Here is a 27,554-nt window from a genome sequence, read left to right on the forward strand (position 1 = left end):
CTTTATGCACCCTTGGGTCTGTTCTGACGAACATTGTTCTCTAGATCCTAAGTGACCCTCCTGCGGTCCTGGCACCATCCTAAACATATATGACATGTATAAGAGTCACGGCATTTATAAATGTGTCTGACTTTGTTCGGCCCTGTCTGGCCACATCTTCACAGTGCCTGTGTGTTTCTTGACCTTTCTTCTATTTGTTATTTTCTGTCAAGGATGCTCCTGCGCTACGCCTTCTCCCGGCTGCGGTCCACCCAAGTCGCCGTGGTTCACTGCAGTGCCCAGACCTCATCTCGCCATGTGCTCCAGAAGCTCGGTCAGACCTGCCTGTTGCTCAGCTCAAACACCGGCCGAGTCTTTAGACCCAAAGACTGTGAGAACCTGGTGCTCTACCTAAAAGACATCAACCTACCAAAACCTGACAAATGGGGGACCAGCAACCTCACTGCCTTCCTGCAACAGGTAGAGGACACATGAACAAAAATACAAAGAAGTGAACAAAGTAGTGAATGAAGGATGGATGATTCTCTCTCTCTCTCTCATCTCTTTCTCTCTCTGTCTCTCCTCAAGGTTTTGACATATAAGGGATTCTATGATGAAAACCTGGAGTGGGTGAGTCTTGAGAACATCCAGGTGGTGGCCTCCATGTCAACAGGGGGTGCTGTTGGGAGCCATTCACTCAACTCTCGCTTCTCATCTATAGTACGTGTCTGCACTATAGAGTAAGTATGGTGCAAATGTACTTTACACATTGCCAAACAGCCTGCAATTACATTATGTATTTCCGTGCATCTAAATTTGTGATGTTTCCATCATGTCTCTGTTTCACTGTTGGTGTCCCTCTAACCCTGACCCTCTCTCTTTATTTATTTTCCATCGTCCATCTGTTTCTCTGCCTCTTTGCCTCTGCATTTAGCTATCCAGACAAGGAGCAGCTGCAGACTATCTACTCAGCATACCTGCAGCCAGTTCTCCAGCATAGCCTGGGCAGCCAGGCGTCCTGGGCCAGCACAGGAAAAACACACCAGCTGTCTGGGTCTCTTGTGCAGCTCTATGAACAGGTATTGACTTGGGCAGGATGTCCGTTCATGTTCACATTCTATTTGGAGCAACATAGTCTTGCCTGAGATATCAAAAGTATAAATATGAGCATATCTAGCTTCATAAAATTACTGTGTATCACTGTGTATATGTGTGTGTATAAATATTTGTGTATATATATATAAATGATAAATAAATTAACCTCTAACAGCACAATTTGTGTGCCATCCATAGTTGCAACTTTGAACTAGCCATATGGGGCTTCATTCACTGTCAGCATATCGTCAATTCCCAATGAATTGTGTCCTTCAGATATGTACAGTATGTATCATCCATCTCCTCATTTATTTCTACTGTCAGGTGAAAGCCAAGTTTACAGTGGATGACCACAGCCACTACCTGTTTACCCCCTGTATCCTCACAGAATGGGTCCTCAGCCTGCTGCGGTATGACCTCACTGCAGGTAAACAAACACACATGCAAGAATGCGCACATATTAATAGGTGTGTGTCTGAGCACCTCTCCCAGGCACACTCGAACCTCCTCTAAGCTAGGGAACAAATATGAACCTGGACTGGGACCAATACTCATAAAGATATCACTTTGTCCATGTGGGAACCTTGAAGAATCAGACCCATGGCCAGTAAGGGGCTTTCACTCACATTCTCAGAACCACTAATGTCTGCAAACAGCACCACATGGATTTGTTTCTTGTCAATATTCTTTTTAGCGCAGAGCTACTGTCTCCAAATTTCACCTTTTTCTTCATCAGCTCTCTCCTCTCCTTCCTCACTTCCTCTCTGTCACTCGTCTCTCTCCCCCTCTTTTATCATCCTCTCCCTTTGCTGTCCTTTCATCTCTGCCTCTGTCTCTTTCTCTCCTTCTGTAATATGTCGCTGCTGTGATAGTGAGTCCAATCATTTATTTTAATTAAACACGTCAGAGGACACATTTCTGTTTTCCAATGCTCATCATTTTTTTACTTACTACTTCTTCTTCCTCCCTCTTTTCCCCTCTTGCTGCTTACCTTCTTTCCGGTATGTGGAAAAACCCCTCTGTTCATCTTTACTCTGTGACTGTGTTGTTGTACGTGGTGTGGTTTGAGTGTGCATGTGATCACAATATACTGTATATGAACGGCACATAACCACTCTCATAACGCCGTTTTCAGCAAAAAAGCTCTAAAAAAACACCAAACAACAGACAGACACAGTTACCAACAAGCTGAAGAGTCAGATAATTCTCTCAGAAGTTGGTAGAGACCAAAAACAAAGCTAAAAGATAGTGTAAAGACAGCTGTTTGTGGTGTTATAACAGCAGTTTGCAGCTTGCGTCTCCCTCTCTCGTCCTTTTCCTTCTCTCTGTGGATTGCTTCAACGGAAGAAAATGGAATTAGGGCCAAAAGTTGTCTTTACAACCACAAAAAGCAAGCAGGCTGAAACTGTCTCTCTCTGTCTATTGATCTCAGGCTATTTAGCGCTATTGATTGCTCTGAACATCGTCAATCCCCAAGATCATCATCTATCGGCACAACCCTTGTGTTGTATTAAAAAACAAATGTTTTTAACTCACAAATATCAATTTGAAAGCCATAGAACATGTTAAGCATGACCATTTGGCACTTTGAGTCATTTCCTTTTCCGTTGTGGGTTTTAAATGAAAACCCGGGTGCGTCAACTGTGTCTGTGCTTGACTCTCTTCTTCAGCTCCTTCAGTATAATGTGACAGACACAGTTGAAGCCAGTGGTCTATACGAGACCTCAATTGTGGCCTGTCCCTGTAGCAGTCTTTTTTTAGCTAGCAGCACTCTGCTTGTTCCTGGGGGATTTTGGTAAATTTAGTTTCCCCCCTGGAAGTGCTTTTGTCATGCCTGATCTCACCAAAAATAGCCCTTTGACTCACGTTGAGGCCTGAGTCACAGTGTAAATACCGTGCTTGTGTCTGTGTCTGTCCTGTTTGAAACTTAAACTACAACGAGAGATACGGATACTTCAAATATTTCGCTGTACTTTTTTACTCTTTGTGTTGAATGTTGTATCAAAGTTCTGATTAGTTTCAAACAAAATCAACAAATCTCATCTTGTAAGTAAATGCAAGCATGTACACGGCTTGGATATCCTGTTGGATATTAATTCAAATGTATGTATGTGTGTGTGTGTGTGTGTGTGTGTGTGTGTGTGTGTGTGTGTGTGTGTGTGTGTGTGTGTGCATATGTCATGTGTTCCTTTTTAGCTCAATCTAATGTGACAGACAGCGTGTTGGAGGTGGTAGCATATGAGGCCAGGAGGCTGTTCAGAGACCGGCTAGTTTCCTCCAAAGACCTTCACACCTTCGATAACATCCTGTCCTCCATCATACGGGGAGACTGGAGCTCTGACGCTCTCGACAACATGACTGGTATGAGATAGCTCTACTCTGGCTGACATGCACCTTCGCTCGGTTCACGCGTACAAAACAACTGTTTGCAGGCTCCGATGGATTCAACAGCCCAACATCAAGGCAAAGCAGGAAAACATCCATTACAGATTGAGTACTTGATGCAATTCAAGCCAACGTTTTCAGACTGCCACTCATGCCTGAATGAAAGCTTTGATAGGCTCTGTTCTTTGACAGCTCTGCATTTAGGGCAGTTTCTCAGATAATGGTCTGTTTGCTTATTTGAAACCAGCATTATATAAATAAAATGTTTCCTTTTTTTTTCATTTGGTTTGACTGACACCACTTCAAATTGAGAACAAAACAAAAATGTTTCTTATTCCCTGATCAAAAATATAGTGTCACCAGTTGTAATACTATTTTAATTCCTTGGTTGTAGCAGGGGTGAGATATTGGCAACTGGTTTTAAATCCTGGTTCGAGCTGGCAAGACTCCAATGCTACACTTGCTGCTACACTTGCCTGCCAAATCCTAGTGGGAGATCATTAAGAACAAAGTCAAACCAGAACGATGTTTCGTATTGTCCACACTGTACAGGAGGGTCCCTCAGGAATGAGAGCAGAAGATAAATGCAGATCCCACCCTCCTTGCATACAAATGTATGTCGTAATACGAATATATACTGTGCTCAGTAATAATCTGCAAAGCAGTACTAGAAATAGGGACAAATGCTGGCAAGAGCAAGCCATGGCCAGTTTTCTTCATGCAAATTTACAATTGGAAGCCAGCATAAAGAAAACATGCAAAGAAAGCTGGTTCAACCCAGAGAGGTGTTCAAGAACTGCTGAATACATACAATGACAAATCTATAACCAAGGGCCCTTGACACTGCTTAATGAAGGCCTGCAGTGCTGGCAGTTAGACTAAATACATCAGAGAAGCAGAGGCCTAAAGGATACATGGTTCTTTATCACATCAACACATCCAAAGCATGCATCCAGCTACAGTGTCATACCCATCCCTGTCATCTGCTCGCCCTTCTAGGCATCGCCTACACTGCTGGATTTAAACGCAAGCCGCCTGCATTTATATCTAACCCGTCAGTTAAATGCTGCTACTTTGTGAAATGAGTGAGAAATGCCTCTTCCAGATTATGGCCAAAAGTGCAGTCCGCCCTCAAAACAAACATCTGCCTGCTTGTCTGAAACATCTGGTGTGTAATCTGTGGGATCTGAAAACAAATCAAAACTCCTATTGCACAGGTTAAACATTCAGACACACATTTTATCTTCATTTCCACACGTAGCTGACCGGGATTCATGTCTACGACAGTACTTTCCTCTACAGTGCTCGTTTTGTATGTTTTCTCTCACCTCTGAAGACAGCCTTTGTGCTATTTGATGTACACTGTGTGTTATTATTAAGTCTGTAGTATTTCCCTTGTGTGCAGATGGCTTTTATGTGACGTGGGGAGCCTCTGAAGGGGCTGTAATGGCTCCAGGCCAGTCTCTACCTCCACATGGTAAACAACTGGGACGTCTGGATTCTGCTGACTTAAAACAAGTTATACAAAAGGTACACAGTGAGAAACTGTTGTGCGGTGTGGTGTATGTGGTTAGTCCTGTTGGATTAGGTATGTGTTTCCTGCTTTTATCTTTGTGCCTCAGTCTTGTGGTTGTGTTTCTTTGTATTTGTTGGTGCAGCTCCTCACCTGTGTGTGTGTGTGTGTGTGTGTCCCCCCCCCCCCTTTCCTTCCTCTAGGGAGTAGTGCTGTACAGCCGTGATAACAGGGAGCTGGATCTCCTCCTGTTCTGGGAAGTGTGTGACTTTGTGTCCAGGGTGGATCGGGTCCTGAGCCGACCCGGTGGCTCTCTGCTTCTGGCAGGCCGGAGTGGAGTGGGTCGGCACACAGCCACGTGCCTGGTGTCACACATGCATGGATACACATTGTTCACGCCCAAAATCTCCCGTGGCTATTCTCTTAAGCATTTCAGCAATGACCTCAAGACGGTAAGAGTGGATTGTCTTTTTTTATTTTTTGACTAAACTGGTTCATATTGTGCCAATCTAACTGATTTTTGCAGAACGTGCTAGATAATTGGATAAGTGTTTTTTTGTTTTTTTACATTTAAATTGCCAAATTCATTGTTAAATGCCACCTTAAAGTAGCAACTAAAACATAAATGCACAGATCGCTTGCAAAGGGAACTTTGGTGTCAGTATAGCTGTGGTGTGTCGTGTTTACATGTATATTAAACATATATTGTATGTGTATGCATACTGTGTACGTGTAGGTGATGCAGCTGGCAGGTCTGGAGGGCCAACAGGTGGTTCTGCTTTTGGAGGACTATCAGTTTGTTCACCCAGCTTTCTTAGAGATGATCAACAGCCTGCTGTCATCAGGTGCGTATTGTGGTTGTTTGTTTTCCCTTACTCCAGTTTTAGAAAAGATTTGACTTTTTAGACCTCAAGGGATACAACTTCTGTTCAGGGTTAAGGCTAGATTTTAGATTAGGTTAATGTAAGTAATAAAGAAAATGTGAAATACACTTATTCGCTTTCTTTTGTGTTTGTATACTGTACTGGTAATTTTAGCAAAACAATGCTGCACCGATCAGAAGTTGCAGTTTGAATGCGTCCTGGCCCAACTATCTTGTATTTAGTTTCTTCATCATTTCTTTGTGTGCCTGTGTATGTTATCTTTCAGGTGAAGTTCCAGGTCTGTACACTCCAGAGGAACTGGAGCCTCTCCTCTCCTCCCTCAAAGATGCTGCTTCGCAGGATGGGTTTACCGGACCACTCTACAACTACTTCTCTCATAGTTAGTACTGTATATTGTCTGTATTTTATTCATATTTTCCTTCGCATTGACCCCTATCGTCTCTGTTTCTCTGCTCTTTTGCTTTGTCTCAAACAACATTTTTTGATGGACTCCTCCACTGTTTTTATACTCCAACTACTGTGTAACTCTGTGTGTATCTCCCCCCCCCCCCCCCCCCTTAGGAATTCAGCAGAACCTCCACATTGTTCTGCTCATGGACTGCTCCAACTCCAACTTCACCATCAACTGTGAGAGCAACCCAGCTTTCTATCGCAAGTGTTCTGTCCAGTGGATGGAAGGATGGTCTGAAAGCAGCATGAAGAAGGTCAGTGATAGAGGATGATAAACAAGTACAGTGACATGATCAAAAAAAACAGATATTACCGTACATCAGCAACTGCTGATAAAGTTCACGCCAGTATTTAAGATCCATAAATCTTGCAAGAAGTGTTGAGTATGCAGATTTACTTATGCCCGGAAACTTTGAAAAAGACAGACTTGTTCTGCCCAGACTTTGATAATATCTCTGTTGAGCAAACATACTTAGAAGTATTTGTAATTTACAAGTATCCAGTGGCTTCATATTCAAATATTGACCCCGTCACCGCAGGGCTTAAAAAGTGAATTAGTAAATCAATTAAAAAGTAATTAACTATGGTACCTGGAATTTAATATTTTAAACTTGAAATAATGTAAAATGCAGTCGCGATAAGAGCGTTTTTAATGCATGCATCAATGCTTTCCATCTTTCACATCTGGTGTGTGAACTTTTCCCTCGTCAGATTCCTGAGCTGCTGCTGGCAAAGACTGAAGGAGGACGGGAGGAGAATGAAAGGGAACAGGACGCAAAGGGGAAAAGCTCAGGTGGGAGCTCAATAGCCTTTTTAGTTTGTATGGCTGTGTTATTCTTAATTATAATGATGATGATAGTATCTTGTGGTTCATTTCTGTCATGTCTCTAAGTGTAATTGTACTTCTCTTCTGTGGAGGATTTTTTTGACTTAATTTAATCTTACAGTCATCCAGTTATCATAATTACAATCTTAGTACTGTAGCTTCAATAAGATGAAAATGGCTTTTATTGACAAAGAATCAGTGTTTACATATATGAAAGTAAACGCTTCACCGCTGGCAGAAAGGAATGTTAACTATACTTTTGCACCTTCAAAATACAACTTCCTTTTTACGTTCTCATTTTCTAATGGGGAAGCAACTAGAAGCCTATTAACATATTTTCTAGCTGTGTTTGTTTGTGTTTTATGTTATATTCCTAAATTCAAACCAATTCATGCTCACAAGCTTCTTCGTCCTCTTCTCCCAGCAGGTTCTGCACAGGGAGACCTGTGCCGTTTGTTCCTGATGGTCCATGAATCATGCAGAGAACATGGTGCAACACCCAGCCAGTACATGGCCTTTTTGCACGTTTACACTGCATTATTTAGCCGGAAGCAGAGCCAGCTCACAACGAGACAACAGCATCTGCAGGTACAATATCAGCTATAGTACAAGGTCCATATGCACACAGAACTGAGATGCATGTTAAAGTACTCACACCAAGTATTTGTTTTCCACAACTGTATTTGCTCTTCAGCGAAAGACATGCCAATTGTTTTTGAGTACCTCAAAATATAAAAGTATGTTGTCTATTAGCCCGTTAAAGAATAACTTATGGTGTGAAGCACAGATCAGGTAAGTAGAACTAAATAAAAACAGTCATAAGTAGTATACATGTGGAAAACAATAGCATGAGAATATGTATTTCAAACTGATTTCACCAACTGATAACTGATTTATATGTACAGCAGTTTGTTGCCATATGTTTCTAATAATGGATAAAGGATCATCTTATCTTATATTAGTCAGAAAGGCAGTGACTGTAAGAGCACTGTTGGTATTACATGTTCGAGGTTGTGTTTTTAACTCGTACATATATTACACATAGATATTCCATGTCTCTCTTGTTCTATGGTTGACTCTTGTCTGCAGGCTGGTGTGTCTAAGCTGAATGAAGCTAAAGCATTGGTGGATGAGTTGAAGAGGCGGGCTGCAAAGCAGAGTGCGCTGCTGAAGACTAAACAACAGGAGGCAGATTCTGCCCTGCAGGAAATTACCACTTCCATGCAGGTGTGTGTGTGCTTGTGTGTGTATGTATGTTTGTTACTGTGTGTATGTCAGTGTGTGTAACGTTGAGGTCCTGCAAGGTTTCATGGCTTCTCCAAGTGATATTTATCCTCCCATGAACTCTCACTGCAGCCCTCTCCTCTCCTCTCCTCTCCTCTCCTCTCTTCTCCTCTCCTCTTTTTTATCTTCCAGTTTATTCTCTTCTCTTATCTTGCCTCTCTCCCCTTTACTCTTCCTCTCCTCATCTGCATTGTATTATACGAGCAACGTTTTCTGGATTTCCCATGACTGTGTCTCCCCTGCTGTGAAGTCTTTTTATTTAGTTTGTGTGCATTTGTTTGTTCTGTGACTTCTCATCCAGTGTTTTTTGTTTCCCTTTCCTCCTGCTGGCTCTGTCTGGAGGATGGATGTGTGGATAGATGTATAGGCGTGGGGGGGAGGGGGGGTTCATTAGTTATGATATCCTATCTTTCTCTCTGTGGGGAATTGGCTTTTTTAGTGAGATGGAGTGAAGGAGGGAGAGAGAAGAAACAAGGCAAGGAAAAACTGTCAGCAGAGTGATAATTAACGACTAGACTCGTCCCTTTGGGCTGTAGCAGCTATGTCTCCTTTAGAGATGGAGACAGCAGGGAGGGAAAAGGGAGGAAGACTGGGACAAAGAGATGAAGACGGGAAACAAACTAGATGGAAAACAGGCTTGGGGAAGGTGGAGATATTCAGATTATGAAGCAGTGAAGGAGGAAGGAACATGAGATTTGGAGAGGGAATAGGGAACATATGTGGTATAAATAAAGGGGTAAAGACTTCACAGATATAGAGGTGAGACTAAAAGTATTCTGCCAAACCTAATGGGTCTTACTCCGAATGTTCCTAAACCAAATATTTCATCTTTACTCAGATAAGGACTGGGGCTGATGCATCTCAGAATTGATAAACTGACAAATAGATGTATTTACATTTTAATAGGTTGCTTAGATAGGCGTAAAATCTGTCAGTCATGGGTCACATGTTCTTGGTGAGTATTAAGTTGAAGAAAGTATACTGTATACAATATCCTTCTGTTTTAGAATTTGAAACACAAATGTCGATACAACACACTGAAAATCAGATGATCTTTTTGGTTTTCCAGAATGCCAGCGACCAGAAGACAGAAATGGAGAAGATAAAAGGGAAGATGGCTCAGGAAGTGTCCAAGATTGAAGAGAGAAAGGCCAAAATAGATCATGAGCTGAAGGAAGTGCAGGTAAGTTTCACTTGTGCTGTCAGTATGACATTATGTGTCAGTTACTAGAAATACATATACATACATACAGCTGCCACCATCTCCATACTTGTCTTTTTCGAGCTGTACTTACCTTTATTTACCTCTGTGTCCCTCCCTCTTCTTACCATTGCTGCCCTGTAGCCTTTGGTAGATGAAGCAAAGCGGGCAGTTGGAAACATAAAGCCTGAAGCTCTGTCTGAGATCCGCTCCCTCCGCATGCCCCCTGATGTCATCAGAGACATCCTGGAGGGGGTACTGAGACTGATGGGCACCTTCGACACCTCCTGGGTCAGCATGAAGAGGTGAGAGGGTGAAGAGATGGCAAGAATAGACAAAAGAAGGGGGCAAAAAAGAAGGATGGATACAGTAGATAGAAGAAGAGAAAGTTAAGTCTTTGGTTACACAAAAGTGTGAGGTGGTGATGGGGTGTTAAAAGATGGATGCGGACAGAGGAAGAAGAGGATGAAAGGTTTTGCACAGTTAGGAAAAGACGGAGAAGGAGAATGTGCCAGTATAAGACTTTTGTGTATCAATCCGGGGCTGGGTCGCTAGATATGTAATCCCTCCAGCGTGTTCTGGGTCTACCCCGGGGCCTCTTACCAGTTGGACATGCCCGGAAAACCTCTGAAGGGAGACGTCCAGGAGGCATCCTGATTAGATACCCGAACCACCTCAGCTGGCCCCTCTCGATGCGAAAGAGCAGGCTATACTCCGAGCTCCTTCCGGATGTCTGAGCTCCTCACCCTATCTCTAAGGCTGAGCACAGCCACCCTATGAAGTAAGCTAATTTCGGCCGCTTGTACCCGCAATCTCATTCTTTTGGTCACAGCCCAAAGCTCATGACCATAGGTGAGGGTCGGCACGTAGATGGACTGGTAAATCGAGAGCTTTGCCTTCCGGCTCAGCTCCCTCTTCACCACAATGACCTTGTCCATCTCACGCTCCATTTTACCCTCACTCGTGAACAAGACCCCGAGCTACTTGAACTCCCTCACTTGGGGCAGTGACTCACTCACAACCCGGAGGGTGCAATCCACCATTTCCGTCAGAGAACCAATGGCCTCAGACTTGTAGGTTCTGATTCTCTACAGCCCCAGTGCGTGCTGAAGGTCACGTTCTTAGGGGAGCCAATAGAAGCACATCATCTGCAAAAAGCAGGGATGCAATTCTGAGGTCTCCAAACCGGACATTCTCCTCCCCCCAGCTGCGCCTTGAAATCCTGTCCATGAAAATCACAAACAGGATCGGTGACGAGGGAAAACCCTGGCGGCGCGGCCAACACGCACTGGAAACCTGCTTGACTTTGTGCCAAGTATCCGGACACAGCTCTCACGTTGATCATACAAGGACCATATGGCTCGTAGAAACAAACCAAGATACCCATATTCCAGCAGTACCCACCACAGGACTCCCCGCGGGACACGGCCGTAGGCCTTCTTCAAGTCCACAACCGGATGGGCAAACTCCCATGACCTCTCCAACTGAATCTGAGGTTCGACAATCGGTCGGAGCCTCCTTTCCAGCACCCTGGAATAAACTTTACCAGGGAGGCGGAGCAGTGCGATACCTCGATAATTGGAGCACACTCTCCGGTCCCCCTTTTTAAAAATGTGAACCACTAACCCGGTCTGCCACTCCACAGGCACGGTCTCCAACCTGCACGCGACACTGAAAAGACGTGTCAGCCAAGACACCCCAACAATGTCGTGTGTGGTGGTGAGCCCAACTATATCTAGTTCGTACCGCTCCACCTTCCGCACCAGCTCCGGTTCCTTCCCAGCCAGAGTGGTAACATTCCACGTCCCTAGAGCTAGACTGCGATGGCCCCTGACCCCATTGCCTATCCCTGCGAGTAGTGGGCCCACAGGGCGGTGGCTCCATGAAGTTTTGTCAGGCTGAGCCCCATGTGCCAAGGCCCAGCCACCAGACTTTCGCTGGCGAGCTCCCCTCCCAGGTCTGGCTTTGTTTCCAGCCTATTCATCAAGGGTCAGTGAATCGCTCTTAGTCTGGCCCCTCCCCTTAGACCACATTGCCTTGGGAGACCCTTCCAGGCCCCCGACAACACAGCTCTGAGGTTTACTGGGATACACAAACCCCTCCGCCATGTTATGGTGGTGATTCATTGGAGGATTGATTTGTGTGTTAATGCTGATTTAAATTTAGCTTTTGGTACTAGTCACTCATATGACCATGGGCACCTTTAGAGGGGATCAGACGGACAAAAATAATTCTGCCCTGCTAATGACTCGTGTTAATTGGGTAAGCAGACTCAAATCTGAGCACTACAAGTAACAAAGAGAGTGTGGTGTGTGTGTGTGTGTGTGTGCGTGTGTGAGGGAGAGTGGGGGGGGTGACGACTCTTCATTAGTAACAAAGAGAATAAATTGCAACTGTTTTTTGGTAAATTAGAGATGAAAGAACTTTAAGGTTCATAATTCATAAATGATTCATAAACTCCTTCATTTTCTGGATAAAAAGTCACTTTTTTCTCTCTTCCTCTCGAATGATCTTTCTCTATCACTTGGACATGTAACATCAGACTCTCACACACAACATTTATTTGCATTATTTCTCACCTGCTCACATCCAATCCTCCCTCTCTTTCCTTTTTTTTGGGCTTCTTTTCCCCTTTTTTTCTGTAGCTTTCTGGCGAAGCGCGGTGTGAGGGAGGACATAGCTACATTTGAGGCGAGGAACATCACCCCTGATATTCGCCAGAGTGTGGAAGAGCTGCTCAACAGGAACAAGGCCTCCTTCGATCCCAAGGTCAGCTAGCCACAATAGCATAATGATAATTAGATGAATGGTTGGTAGATGTTATAAAACCCTTGTAGATTTTTTGTTGTTTATTGTGGCTGTTGTTATAACTGAGTTTTTTCTGACTTGTAATGATGTTGTTGTTGTTGTTGTTGTTGCGGTCAGAGTGCAAAGCGTGCAAGTACAGCAGCTGCTCCCCTGGCTGCCTGGGTCAAAGCCAATGTCCAATACTCCCACGTCCTAGAGAGGATAGGACCACTGGAGAAAGAGCAGTCTGGACTACTGGAGTAGGAACACACACACACACACACACACACACACACAAAAAAAAATACCACTCCAGAATTCAGCTGAGACGATTAGTTGACTAATATATTGGACAGTCGACAGAAAAATAGTCGTTAACTCTTTTGATATTCCATTAATTGTTAAAGAGAAAATGTATGTCGATGTCTGACCGTGTTGATGGTAAATGTAGTCCACTAAAGAAATAACTTCCCCTGAGCGTGCTATATTGACCGAGAAAGCTGATCTCTCCTGCTGCGTAGCCGTGCCAGCTGTACCTACATGTACCAGGATGCATTGCACGGGAGCGCCGATTTTGCTAGGGCTGAAAAATAAACAAAATAAGCTCACAAAACATAAATAAAGGAAATATTCTTTCACTTAAACCCCAAAAATACAACTGCACACCTTCTGAACTCAAGTTTCTCTGTTACATCGAACTACGGCAGGCTTAATTGCCTTGTTTACTCATCAACACAGTTCATTCAAACTGGACAGAAACAAAATACAACTCACCAAACATAAAAACAATCAGCAACTCTGGTTTGGTCAAAAATAATTCTTAATTCACAGTAAGATGGGAAAATATACTCATACTCTCTTATGAACAAAAAGTATACATACATTTAACGATTCACATAGACACTCTTGACACTGTGTTTGTGTTTTTGTTTGTGTGTGTGTGTGTGTCTCCAGAAACCTAAGAAAAACGGAGAGTAGGAAGAATAAGCTGGAGGACCAGCTCAACTCTGTTGGAGCCAAAGTTAACGAGTTGAAAGAGAAGTATGCCTCCTTCCAACTTTCCATTTATTCTTCCAGCCTTTGATCCTTCCATTTCCACTGTATTTCACCTGTGACAAAAGCTTATAGTTGTTACCTTTCATAAATGTGTCCAGTAATGTTTTTCTTTTGGCTGGACATTGGCCAGTCACACCACTTGTCAGGTCATAGTTTAACAAAGGTGAACCTCACGCTGCAGGTGTGGCCGAGCCCTTATGCTCTCTCTGTTGCTCTTTCCTCCAACATCTCCAACTCTTGCTGTCTCCAACCGTCTGTCCTGCCATTTATCTTCTTGTCCTTCCCTGTTCGTACAATCATTTCTTAAATGTGCGAGTTGAACTGAAAGATGTCTTACCATTCCTCTCCTCTCTATAGTATCTGAGCACCTCACCTCACCTCTTACTGTATTGTCTGTGAGATTTCATGGCATATGTACAGATTTCTATTCTACCTTCAACGGCATGGAAGGAGCTACAAAGGGTTTATATACATGTGTTCAATCTATTTAATCTATCTTTGGTAGATTAAATCAATTAGAAATCTCCAATGATCCCACATCAAGCACATTTATACCTGCTTTCTGATCTCTTTTCCTCCCCCTCACTCTTTCCTCAGGTTTCAGTCTCATACTACAGAGGCGGCTAAGTTGGAGGCCGAGGTGACAAAAGCTCAGGACACGATCACGGCTGCCCAGCAGCTCATTTCACAACTGGACGGAGAACACACGCGGTGGAATGCACAGGTAGTTTGATGTATGAGTTGGTTGATGTGTGCATTGTTGTGGGAGGTTATAGACATTTACTAAGAATGGGGCTCATTTAACATGTAAGAGCAACAGGAGGCGTGTGTGTGTGTGTGTGTGTGTGTGTGTGTGTGTGTGTGTGTGTGTGTGTGTGTGTGTGTGTGTGTGTGTGTGTGTGTGTGTGTGTGTGTGACAGGGGGATGTATCCTGCTGTCTTGGGTCCCTTCTGGCTGTTTTTACTCCTCTCTGCAGCATCTGTCTGCACCTTAATTAAAACACTCAATCTCTTGCTGACACACACACCCTCACACTCACTGCCTCCCTCAAGGCCCGCACCAAAGAGCCAGTTTACTCTCTTCTCACGTATTTCCATATACTCACACAAACACACTTCATCCGTAACGCTTTTGCACACTGTGTAGTTGCTGGGGTTCGCTATATGTGAATGCCCTCTAAGTTGTGTAAGTGTTTCAAGGGAAGGGAGAACCACATAGAGAGAGGGGTACACAGCTGCAAAGTGGTGCAGAAATAGATGCATGGTTTGAGTGGAATGTGGCAGGATGGTTGACAGTATTAATACAGTAGATCAGAGATCACGTGGTCCTGAAAACCTGCAGCCACAGATACTGTATGTGGCCATTAAGTAGTCAATTAACCCTGGTGCATAGTTCACCAAACGTGTATTTATCATCCCCTGCCATGCTATTAGTCTCAAAGGAATCCTGATCAGCAGAAATTACAGCAGTAATTTCACATTAGCATGAAACGTACACGTGTGTGACTGTGTTCCTGTATTTGTGGGTGACTTTTTTCTTGTCAGAATCTGCAGAGATTTACGGATGATTTGGGGTGTGGAGTTGGATTCACGGTTCATCACTTTGGAGGAGGGAATAAGGAGTCGATTCTTTCCATTACTCTCTGATTCCTCCCAATCCTCGCAGTTTTTTTCTTTTCATACTATTTCACCCTAATTTCCTGCCTGTCTCTCTTTTTTTATCAGATGTCTGAGATAAAGAGCGAGTTGGATACGCTCCCTATGAGGGCAATGCTTGCTGCAGCCTTCATCACGTATCTGTCTGCAGCTCCTGAGGACCGTAGAAGACACTGTCAAGAGACGTGGATGGCTCAAACTGGACTACAGAGTAAATACACTAGAACTAATACTAGAGGCTCAACCTTTGCCAACTCCTGTGCTAAACAGCCTACACAAACACACTGCTACCCACACACATGGCACAATGCACTGTGTGGATACATATGGTACATATACAACACTTCTCAGACTACTGAATACGAGTGCTGATAACTCATCCTTATAGTGGAGAATGTTAAACTTGCTTGATCATCCTTTAATAAGTAAGTACTCGCATAAAAACACACTGACTCATTAAGGATTACAGTATTTAATAACCCTGTTTTTAACACTTTCTGGGTTTTACTTTTCACATGCCAAGCATTGCCACCTTAATTTAGCAGCTGTTCTATTCAGGTATTAATATTCCATCCTCACAAATGAACCTGTAAAACGTGTGCTTTTCTTTCAGCGCTCATTTTTGTCTTATTAATAGCTCTGACCATGCTTGGCCACTTCTTTCCCAGAGGGCCTCAGCATGTCAAACAGCTGAGTCATCCAGTTGACCCCCTATTATTTGTAAATCGTCACGTCCATCGAATGTCTTCTGTGTTTTGAATAACCAACACTGTTTTCAGTGAGAAAATAGTAAAGCAACGAATAAGCATGTGCATTTGTGTTGTGTGTGTGTTTTTATCAGAGTTTGACTTGCGGTCATTCCTGTGCTCGGAAAGTGAGCAGTTGATCTGGAAGAGTCAAGGGCTACCATCTGATGACCTCTCCATGGAGAATGCACTTGTCATACTACAGGTTAGACATCCATTTCCCTGTCTGTCAAATCGCGTTATTCTCCCTACCTTTGTTTTAATTCCCTTGATTACAATTCTGCTTTGTCACAGAAGGATCTATGTTATTAATGGAACTGTATTTAACATTCTGAACATTGATATGGCTGCAAACCACTGTTTGCTATGTAAATATATAGTAGAGTAATGTCTACCTGAGCAGAAATGAAGTAGCTCTTCTTCTCTGTGTGTTGTAATCCGAGCTCTCCTTGCTTTGTTGACATAGCCTGCCGGCAGCACGTGTTTTTAGTGCATGTCCGTGCGTGTGAGCGCGCCCCACTGGTTAGCTCACGGCCACTGCTCTGCACTGCTCTCATACAGCTGATATTGCCGCCCTGACCGACAGTGTTGTTGAGGAAGCGTAGCACCCACCCTCAGGTTCCCCCTTGGTTAAACACTGTTATCTCTGTCAGCCCTTTCACCTTAGTTTGCGCTGTTAGCACAGTTAGCTACGAGCCGTCGACATGTTGAGAGCCGATGAGAGGCAATCCAAATGCTCACAATCTCGGATCTTGTACCTTTTAAAGCATTTTAATCACCAATTCTCTATCCGCTTTGTTTAGTTTTTATGTAGCTAAAGTTAAACTTATTTGAAAAATATGTATATATTATATTACAAAAGATCTTATGCATTGAATGCACTTAACAAAATGTAATATATGTACAAAAAATATCAAAGTACAATATAATTACAGCATTTACTTGGAACAGCCGATCTCTATATTATTAGTCATATCAACAATGTTGCCCGTGTTACCATTCATCTGTCCTCCATTTGTCTGTATTCTGTTTTGTTTTTACCATTGCTGCCTTCAGATCAATGCACTCAAGTTACAGGTAAGAAGGTGTTCCATCATTCATCCTTTTAGCCCGCACTTCCTTTAGTGTAGCCTCTCGGGTTTTTCTTCACGGTGTCTGTGTGTGCCCTTACACGTTTCTGATTATTGTCATATACACTTAAATAGCAGATTTTACATTCACATACACACAAATATACACACACACACATATATATATATATATATATATATATATATATAGTAAGCAAAGGAATAAACAGACAAATAAGCAGGTTTGAGAAAGAGAATACTTGAGCAAGAGACCGTGAAATGGAAGAGCAGATGAAAAGAGGGTGGTGGACTTCATTCTTTTGCCTGGCGTAGGAGTGACGCTAGTCGATGAGCATTACAGCAGTGAGACAGAACTGAACATGCACACACACTTCCTTTTTTCTCAGTACCTGGGCCTCTTTCCTAGTAAAAATATCCTCAAACAACTTACCCTGAAACAGTTCTTTATCATTTTTCTATACTCAGAGTGTTGCCTGTCCATTCCTGATCGACCCGTCATCCCGAGCTACACAGTGGCTACGCACACATCTTCAGCAGCACAGACTAGAGGTCATCAACCAACAGGTAAAGCCACACGCACAATCACACTCATGCATATCTTACATCACACATTAAGGTTAATTAACTCTCCGGTTGCATCTGCAATCTTCACACATGTGCACTCTGGTGAAAACTCTAAACCTAATTTATCTCTGAGGTAACTTTTATGGTTTCAGGAGCCGGTAAAGCCATTACTGTTGAACATTTCTTTGAAGTGTTTCATTAGATGTCCTCGATTGATCTTCTTGTCTGATGAATCCAAGTCTATTTTAAGTTCATTGGTAGACCCTTATCATTCAGTGCATCGTGCTCCTTTGCCTGTCAGGTTGTTAATTGAATTGTGTGTGTGTATATATATATATATATATATATATATATATAAAATAAATAATACTGATTCATTCATTCATTTTTTTTAAATTAGGGATGATAATGATATTGCTCTGATATATTTCACCAACCAATATTGTAATTTAAGATATTCTTTCCACTGTGTGCTTGTTTTCTATAGGATAGTAACTTCATGACATCCCTTGAACTGGCGGTCAGGTTTGGAAAAACCCTCATCATCCAAGAGATGGATGGAGTTGAACCGGTGCTCTACCCGCTGCTGAGGAGGGACCTCATAGCACAGGGTATACACACACACTCACGAACACCACTTTTATGCAAAGAAGGTGTGGTGGTAATTATTGATTATGCAACCCCAACCACTGGTTGCTTACTCAAAAGCCGACCACTTTTCTACACTGTAGTGAAATCCTATTTTCAGAGATATTGCCTCAATGTGAATGCTGTTAATGAGTGCAAACTATTCTGCACCTTGATGTTATCTACCCAGGTTTAATTAACAACTATGATGTGTGCCTGAAGAAATTTCAGATTGTGGATATATATATATATATATATACTGGATATAACCCTTTTATATTCAAAGAGTTTCATCTAGAATCCTGGGTCCTCATGAGGCTCCTAAAGGGCCGGGGCTGGTGTGGTGCCGTACGACAGACAATCACAATCATACTTCACAATCAGTTTTTATGGTTGTGTGTGCTGGGGGCGATCTTTTAGCACCCATGCTTTCAACAATACTTTCAAAACCCTTTCTTTAAAAAAGGGTTCTTCAGAAGGAAATGCTTGTGGGTAGAACCTCAGCCCTTCAGGATGAACCCTTTTGGAACCCATATTTCTAAGAGTGTAAAAAGATAAGAAGGTGAAGACACTGAGGACAAAGTTACAAGCTTCTATGATACAGTACATGTTGTTAACAGAGACTCTCTTTTTGTCTTTCTGTCCAACTTCAACACATCCAGGTCCTAGATATGTGGTTCAGATAGGAGACAAGGTCATTGATTATAACGAGGACTTCCGTCTCTTCCTGGCAACACGGAATCCCACCCCCTTCATCCCCCCCGATGCTGTTTCCGTGGTGACAGAGGTCAACTTCACTACTACCAGGGCAGGCTTGCGAGGACAGGTAACCCATGTAACCCACCCTCAAGTGCTGTGTAATAATGCAGTGTATCTACACAGCATGTAGTGCATGTTGTAGTCATACTGTCTGTCTTTCTGCAGTCATACTGTCTGTCCACTTGCCAATTTGTGTGTGTGTGTGTGCGTGTGTGTGTGTGTGTCTTTGTGATAGCTGCTAGCCTTGACCATCCAGCAGGAGAAGCCAGAATTGGAGACTGAAAAAACAAGACTGCTGCAACAAGAGGAAGACAAGAAGATACAGCTGGCTCAGTTGGAAGAATCCCTGTTAGAGGTACACATGCAGACATATAGCATGCACTGTGACAACAATGTAGAGGAGAATTCTACGTGTTGGAGTACTACTAGAGCTTGTTGCTGGGGTAGCACCCGATACTGTATTATGTATACTACAGTATGCCTACCATGTCTACCTACTAAAGCACAATTATGTACCCCAGTGAAGAAAAATGGAGCTTTATTAATATATAATCATTAGACAGTGTTCAGAAAATCAGTGTTTGTCTCCCTTTTATTCTTATTTGGAATGCTCACTTATCCGTGCACACAGAGCATATCGTTTCTAACTGGCACTGTTGGTTTGAGGAGGGTGTAGTAGATATATATATGGATACAATGTTTACAGACCAAGCAGGGGGAGTTGCTGAGCTTCAACAAGGATGTGATTTGCACCACCCAGCCACCTTAATCAGAGGGCTACCATAGGAATGTTGGATTTCTTTTCAATTATTCATGCACTTCAAACCTGGAAATTTGGAGACAGGTGTTGGGTCATTTTACGTAATGGGAAAATGGAGACAAAACGTCAAACAGATTGTTACTGTCCAAATACTTAATGGGGCGTCCTGCACTTCACTATCAAACACACACACACACACAGTTGATAGACATTGTGACACATAGACACTCAGCCTAATGATCATTTTTTTATGCACACAGTCTAAGGGAAATTTGGGCACACATAGACAGTGCCAAGAGAAGGATGTTAGTGCTTCAGTGGTACTTGACATGTAATTATTCCAGAATTGTGGGAGCATATTCGACTTGACATTTCCATGCTCCACTGCTTTCTCATATATTCTATTTGAATAAATTCTATCAGTTTGTTTAGAGAATAGATTCCACAGGATGTAGTGGGCGAGTCAACCCTAAAAATTATGAATACATTTTTAAAAAAAAAGCCCCACATCAGACTATTTTAAAACAACAACTCTTGCTCCTGCAACTGTCAGATCAGACCAGATTTCAGCCAATTGACAGATACGGGACAACATACTCTCTGTGCATCTTGTGCTCTTTTATCTCTTACTTATTAATCGTCTAATCCTTGCCTTATCTTTTGTTTGTACCTGTCTGTCCATTGTTCCTTTGTCAGACCCTGGCTACATCTCAGGGTAATATTCTTGAGAACAGGGAGCTGATAGACAGTCTGAACCAGACCAAGGCAAGCAGTGCCCTGATCCAGACGTCACTGTTGGAATCACACCAGCTGCAGGCCTCCCTGGACCAGGTACTGTACCTCAGGCACACATGCACACACACTCTGAAAAAATGCCAGGGAAAACTTTTCATGGCCGACCTCACTGCACCACTGTTTAATGGGATTGTTCGGATTATTTGAAGTGGAGTTGTATGAGGTACTTATCAATATTCAGTGTATTACCGACAGTAGATGGCGGTTGGCAGGCCCCCAGTTTGGAGAGGCAGGCATGATTACTGACACGGGAGAAAAGCAATGTACCGCTGTGGACGGGGGTAGCAGCAAAATATATTTTAGCCACCTAAAAGAAAGGCTTACCTAAAAAAAAAAAATATCTGTTTGAGGTTACGCTATATTGATAATATTTTCCCCACTTTATCTTGCCGTTAGACAGCCCTTTCCAACGGGGAACTGAACTGAAAGGGAAACTTATCTATGCTCTCTTTAAAGCCACAAGACCCCATTGACAAATACAATATAGATACATTTCACTTTCAGTTCAGTTCCTCTATGGAAAGGGCTGTCTAACGGCAAGATAAAGTGGGGAAAATATTATCAATATAGGGTACACTTAAAATGCTCCTGTGCTCGTACTCCTGTCTGTTTCTCTAAACTGGGGGTGTGCCTGTATAGGTAATACACTGATTAACTGAACTATTCATTTAAGTGTTTGATTCATTTTTTTAAAGGTTTTTTGGTCATGACAAAAGAAAAAAGTGATGCAAAGAGAATCTGTATTCAACATCTATAGTGTAATAAACAAACTCTTCACAACAACTGCTATTCTCTTCTACCTCATGAAGAGAGAGAAGGAATGGGGACGGAGAGAGAGAGAGAGAGAGGGAGAGAGAGACGGAGAGAGAGAGGGAGAGAGAGAGAGAGGAGGGAGAGTGAGAGGGAGAGAGAGAGAGAGGAGAGAGGAAGGAGAGAGGGAGAGAGAGAGAGAGAGGAGGGAGAGTGAGAGAGAGAGAGGGAGAGAGAGAGAGAGGAGAGAGAGAGAGGAGGGAGAGAGAGAGAGAGAGAGGAGAGAGACAGAGAGAGAGAGGAAGGAGAGAGAGAGGAGAGAGAGAGAGAGGAGGGAGAGTGAGAGAGAGACAGAGAGAGAGAGGAAGGAGAGAGAGAGAGGAGAGAGAGAGAGAGGAGGGAGAGTGAGAGAGAGAGCACAGATGACAGATAGACTAAGGTAGAGGGAGGCATTGAAGTACACAGATACCGACAGTCAGAGATTCAGACAGAATGTGAAATGACATTTATTCCCAGTCTGCAAATGTAAAATGGCTCCACTTTTGTGTAATTTCTTGAACAATCCTGAATACAAAATTGAGATGTTTTGGCTATTACTTAAAAATATGCCGTGTTATGTAAGTATTTCGTCTCGTTTGAGTGGTCTTCAGATAAACAAACTCACAGCTGCAGTTTGCAAAAACATCAGATTACATAGTTGCACAAGCAAGGAGCGAGTGTAGATTCATTACACCATCATCCTCTAGGGCGCACTGTTAAACCAGAACTGTTTTAGTTATTTTCTCTCAGTTGCTTTTATTTATTTTTCTGAAATGAACCTCTTTTTTTCACACCACCTGTCTCATCATACATCGCGTTGTCTTCTCTTTCACTCTCCTTCCATCTCGTTTGCAAATACATTTTTTCTAATCTACTTTCCCTGCGATCCTTCCATCGGTGGTATCTTTTGTAACTCTCTAAAACATCTGGTTCCTTTTCTGTTGCTTCTTGGTGTCTCTCTATCCCCCTTTCTCTCTGTCCTCTTTTTCACTTCTACCTTTTTTCTGTTATTGTAGGAGCGGGACGCCTACCTGCCTCTTGCAGAGAGTGCCAGCAAGATGTATTTCGTCATCACAGACCTGTCGAAGATCAACAACATGTACCGCTTCAGCCTTGCTTCTTTTCTGCGCCTCTTCCAAAGGGCTCTTCAGGCCAAGAAGGTGACTGGTTGACACAACTCTTCTAGTACATCCCTTTCCATCCAGTACAGCAGTGTGTTAACATGTTTATTTTGCAAAAATTGTTCCAAAAAAATGTGCCCCTGAAATGAAATCAACATCAATGCAACACCGTCATGCAGCTAGACTAATTAATAAGTAATTCAATTGATTAACAAAAATACTTATATGCACATTCGTAAACACACAACAGTTCGGCTTAAAGGGCAACACACCAGCACACAATCAGGCCTGTGTGAGACCCGGTTCCACAGTAGCAGAAGATGTTCACTGCTATTGAAAGTCAACTCTTCTCCCTCACATTTTATGGCAAACTGTCTAAAATAACAAGGATCCTGTCCTAAAATCCGCTTCAGGCTTAAACTGCAGCTCTGTTATATTCGATGAAATACAGTGTCACAGCTTATGAGTTGTGACTTAACTCGTGGGGCTATCTCTGCCATCACTGCTTTATAAGTCCAAAAGAAAAGTGGCAGGAATATTATCTGTAAGACAAGTTGTCGAGGGGAAAAAGTATCCCAATAAAGTCTCTGAATCTTGTATTATCCACTTTTGAATGTAAGCCTACAGCTGGTTAGCTTAGCATGGCTTAGCATAACGACTGGAAACAGTGCCTCTGAAGCTCACACGTGAATACGTTACATCTTTGTAGGCAGTGCATTTACATGGGCACATTTGATAGAAATATATGTTTGAGAATATTTCAGTGCAGTTTATTTGTGATAAACTGAGCTTAACTCCATTTACTTTATTTCGATATATTTTATTTCAGTTCAGCTCAGCTAGATTCATTTCATCTCCTTTTTGTTTTTACTGAGTTTATCTCAGTCTAACCTGTGCAGCTGGAGAGCATCACACTGCTGTTCTCCATCTGAGCCCTAAACACTCTCTGATAACCAGAGTGCACACACACACACACACACACACACACACACACACACACACACACACACACAGAGGCACACAGACATTGGGTTGAGAGATTGAGCACTAATTCCTCAAATCCTGTGTGGGTTGTTAGAGCCAGTGCTGTCATCCAAGAATGTCACCAGGCAGCAGCTGGTCACCACTGTTACGTGTGTGTGTGTGTGTGTGTGTGTGTGTGTGTTGGGAGGCTTGTGGACTCATGCAGTGAGTGAGAATACTCTCTCTCCCTTTGAATCTTTTAGTTGTTTGTTGTATTGAATGAGAATGTTTTATTTGCCATGAACTGCAGATGGTTCCTGAGATCTGGAAGAGAATTTGGACCTCTCATGTCTGATATAACACACTGAACAGTCCTCTTTTTAGTTCTCACACACACACACAAACTATTTAGCAGACACACACACAATGTCTATGCTCAGGTACTGTATACACAAAGTGCTAACTTGCACTCATTAAACAGGGTTTTACATGAAATACATGCTTGCAGAAAATCTCAAACAGAGATCCAGGAAGAGGAACAGAGGAACAGAAATGCTGGACTGCGAATATGGGACAGAACGAGAAAAATCCATCTGGAAATTCCCTTTTTTGTCAGCTTATTCCTCTGTTTCTCTGGCATTTTATCTCTGTGTTTGATTCTCATGGTCCGATACTTATGTTTCACTATTGGATTTTCTTTTCCTCTTGTCTGACCTTTTTGTATTTAAAAGACTCTTAAAGAGGAACACCAACTGATAACTTTTAAACATCATTGCTGCTCCTATTTAGTTAGAATCAAAAGCACACAGACACATATACTGTGTTTTATTAATGGAACCTGAGGGCGGGGGGTACTAAAGCTCTTCATGACATCATATCCATCATACCTCATCTCAGCAGTTTAACATCTCCGTCTCTTTGTCCATGTGTGTGCATTTTAGGAAGCAGAGAACACTGAAGTCAGGATTGCTGCTTTGGAGGCCAGCTTGAAGAATATGGTGTATGAGTATGTCTGCCGGTCGCTTTTCAAGGTAAAACACACACTTACATACAGAAATAAAACCAAATATGGTTTTGAGCATCTCTGACTTAAAGCTTGATGTAAACCATCAGGGTGTGCACTGCAAAACAGGATCAGTTTGTTTTGAAGTAGACCTCCAACAGTTTTATTTCTGCCTTGTTGTTCCTTCTTAAAATTATTCAAATGATGGGATTTCAATCTGAAAACAACAATCTGCCAAAAACACTTCGCTCATCATGAGCTAAAAAAATGTCTCCTCTTTCTCAACAGAGAAATGATTTTGCTACTACATGAATAAGTCAGTTGTTCTGCAAACAATACTTAATTATGTTTTTAGCTCAATGGGCAATTTTGCACAGCATGGCCTAAACTGAAATATGGGCTGAATAACTAAAATACAACAAGTGCCTCCAACAAATATTAAGATTTATCCAAAAGTGCAAGTATTATTATGGAATGTTGATTTCTTCACCTGCACACTCCTGCTTTACTTCTCCAAACCTTTCCCCCCCACTGTTATCACAATGTGTTCTGTCTGGCCTTTCAGCCAATGAGAATGCAACTGTTAAGCTGGTTTACTAGTAACCGGGTTGGTTGTTCTCCTGCAGATGCACTGTTATCTTTGTGATTTTGTAATATAAAGTATAGAAGTATAGCAGTATTATTGATTCTCTGGCCTTAATGCACAATCGGATTAACACATACATTTACACACGTATACAATCAAACCTCTGCAAGTAACACAGTAATGAAGTGTCAAATATTGACCAACAGAGCAGTCATTGCATAGGTCAGGCAGTAAATGGTGAATGTAATTTCTCTGTTTTTTTTGTGTGTGTGTGTGTGTTGCCTGAATGGCAATTTCAGGCAGAGTGGGGGTGGCTGTTAACTGCTGATCATGTCTAAAGGCTATAAACCCAACACTTGCACACAAACACACACACACACACACACACATGTAGACAGCAGCAGTCCAGTCATTAGCAGAGGAAACACTGGACTACAGTATCAGTGCTCATGTCAACACCCCGTATCTGTGCTACAGAAGACATAACTTGGGGGGGGGGGGTCCAGTAAAAAGATAAAGGTGGATAATGAGCGAGAGGACACAAAATGAGAGCAGCATAATGGGAGAATAGAGAAGAGGACAATTTGAGAGGAGACCATATTAGAAAACATTATAATATATTCGTCTTTGTGGAAAAAACAAACGAGCCATCCCATATCTTTGGAATATCTCTATGGTAGGCACTCAGACTATTCTGTGTGCGTTGAATTCCTCCACAAACGGATTCAGCTTAATAGGATATTGATTGAGCATGGCTAGACACATCAAAGTTTGATTAAGAATCAGGGTTACTCTACCAAATATATCAGATTGGTGAACCTCAATCACAAAGATTGTTTTTTAAATGTTTTTATTTATGGGTGTTTATCTAATGTTACTTGACTTGTAATGAGATGTTTTATATTTGAACAGCTTTTATTTTCTCCAAATAAGTGTCCTGAACAACAGTATTTTCAGTGTTTAACTCTACTGCCTGGATTTCCCCGTGTCATATTAATTAAGGCTTAACAGCATTTTCTTAATTGACATATTAAAATGAAAATGATTAATTAGGGACGTGTTTACTGAACAAGCAGGCAGATATGTGGATTAGATACTGGCAAGTCGAGACATTGTTTTTTTATAGCTCAAATTCATAAATTACGAATTTGCCTCAAGGGGGTAACTCATAACATGATAATTGTCGATGATGTAACAATTTAAATTTATTAAAAGCTCATAATGTAAGAATCAGCCAATAATTTCAGAAAACCATGAGCACATAATGTAATGACATTTTTATGCATGATGTAAAAGTTATTACATTTGGACAAATGGGAACCCTGTAAACCGACGATGCTCAATTTAATATACTTGCATGGGGATTGATTTGTCTTTACATAATGATTCCAGTTACTATAATACAGGGATCAATTAGTCTCACAACAGCGCAAAGAAAATCTAGGCACATGCACGAGATACGAGCACATAGAACTCTATCTTCGAGCAGAAAACCGTTCTCGCGAGGGAGCACTTCTGCTTTGGAGGCAGTGATGGAATAGACGGTGGCTGATGTCGCCGCTCCTTTGATTGGTTGTTTTGAATTCTGACCATAATCTTTGATTGGCTGTTTGGTTTGATCACTGACACAGCCAACTCTGTGACCCACACTGGCAGTTATGAGTTATAACTTGACTTGTTGTTGATATCGGGGCTGTGCACGGTAATACCTCAGTGGTAGAAGCAGAGTCGTCCTTCAATCGGGGGATCGGCGGTTCGATCCTCGGCTCCACTAGTCCACGTCGATGTGTTCTTGGGCAAGACACTTAACCCCAAAATGTGCCTGGTGTGTGAATGGTGAATGGTTGTGAGATCGACAGAGATCTTAGCCCGCTTGCTTTTCGTGGTTGAAAATAGAATTTACGGCTGTAATCTGCTGATCTTGAGTGGTTATTGTGAATGCTCTGATAAATAAATGTAAATAAAAAATGCTTTGTTTGTGATGACGGTTTGGTTTGAATAGCAAGCACCTCGGCGTTGTCCAGTGTGCTCCAGGCACTATGGCTTTTTGATTTTCTCTGCCCCTTATCTGCTGGAAATCTGTCAGAAACTCTTATGCATGCACACTTTGACTCTCACAAATACACTCAATACATAGTTTTCTTACATTATGTGCTGAGTTTTACTTGGGTGCGTGCGATGCATCTCTCAGTACATGCAGTAGTTTGAGTTATAGTCATGCGCAAAAGTGTGACATACCAGAAACAAACAAACAAACAATAAATACAACGACAGAGGGGGATTTTCAGATGGTGATTTTCATCATGCTAACGTGCCTCCTGGCCACCCTCACTTCCGTCTCTTCCTCGTGTCTGAGCTTCTCACAGCGAGGGTGTGAGAGAAGGATGCGAGGATGGAGGAGCCGAAGCTGCCAAATGAGAAATCCTTGGTTCCATAGCGTCAGTCTTAAGCAACGTCAGACTGTGTGTCACACAAGGTGCGGGATTTATGTCACGCCACCTGATAAAAGACTTTTGCATAGGATACACCTGTGTTTCCTCCATAGGTATAAAACAGATGATGTGACATAATCAATCTGATGGATCACTGTCCGCCATTTTACCTGGGTATTGTTTATGGTTGTCAGCTGTTCAGC

At 42.4% G+C, this 27,554-nt stretch overlaps 1 protein-coding gene across 1 annotated transcript in view; it reads left to right on the top strand.

Annotated features, from left to right (window-relative positions):
* dync2h1 (dynein cytoplasmic 2 heavy chain 1) overlaps positions 1–27,554 on the top strand; it is a 95,628-nt gene that overhangs the window by 27,398 nt on the left and 40,676 nt on the right. Inside the window, exons 48-76 of the mRNA XM_076100322.1 lie at positions 213–459; positions 568–719; positions 914–1,058; positions 1,399–1,501; positions 3,271–3,435; positions 4,865–4,989; positions 5,176–5,424; positions 5,709–5,817; positions 6,122–6,235; positions 6,418–6,560; positions 7,018–7,099; positions 7,560–7,720; positions 8,222–8,359; positions 9,486–9,599; positions 9,762–9,922; positions 12,263–12,386; positions 12,543–12,664; positions 13,359–13,445; positions 14,058–14,184; positions 15,185–15,326; positions 15,957–16,066; positions 16,918–16,938; positions 17,418–17,516; positions 18,004–18,127; positions 18,806–18,969; positions 19,138–19,257; positions 20,359–20,493; positions 22,263–22,406; positions 24,272–24,361. Of these exons, the coding sequence (XP_075956437.1) occupies positions 213–459; positions 568–719; positions 914–1,058; positions 1,399–1,501; positions 3,271–3,435; positions 4,865–4,989; positions 5,176–5,424; positions 5,709–5,817; positions 6,122–6,235; positions 6,418–6,560; positions 7,018–7,099; positions 7,560–7,720; positions 8,222–8,359; positions 9,486–9,599; positions 9,762–9,922; positions 12,263–12,386; positions 12,543–12,664; positions 13,359–13,445; positions 14,058–14,184; positions 15,185–15,326; positions 15,957–16,066; positions 16,918–16,938; positions 17,418–17,516; positions 18,004–18,127; positions 18,806–18,969; positions 19,138–19,257; positions 20,359–20,493; positions 22,263–22,406; positions 24,272–24,361 (3,817 nt within the window). The remainder of the gene's footprint in view (positions 1–212; positions 460–567; positions 720–913; positions 1,059–1,398; positions 1,502–3,270; positions 3,436–4,864; positions 4,990–5,175; positions 5,425–5,708; positions 5,818–6,121; positions 6,236–6,417; positions 6,561–7,017; positions 7,100–7,559; positions 7,721–8,221; positions 8,360–9,485; positions 9,600–9,761; positions 9,923–12,262; positions 12,387–12,542; positions 12,665–13,358; positions 13,446–14,057; positions 14,185–15,184; positions 15,327–15,956; positions 16,067–16,917; positions 16,939–17,417; positions 17,517–18,003; positions 18,128–18,805; positions 18,970–19,137; positions 19,258–20,358; positions 20,494–22,262; positions 22,407–24,271; positions 24,362–27,554) is intronic.

Source organism: Anarhichas minor, unplaced genomic scaffold (assembly GCF_050575085.1).
Source record: "Anarhichas minor isolate MPS153535 unplaced genomic scaffold, ASM5057508v1 ptg000026l, whole genome shotgun sequence".
NCBI lineage: Eukaryota > Metazoa > Chordata > Actinopteri > Perciformes > Anarhichadidae > Anarhichas > Anarhichas minor.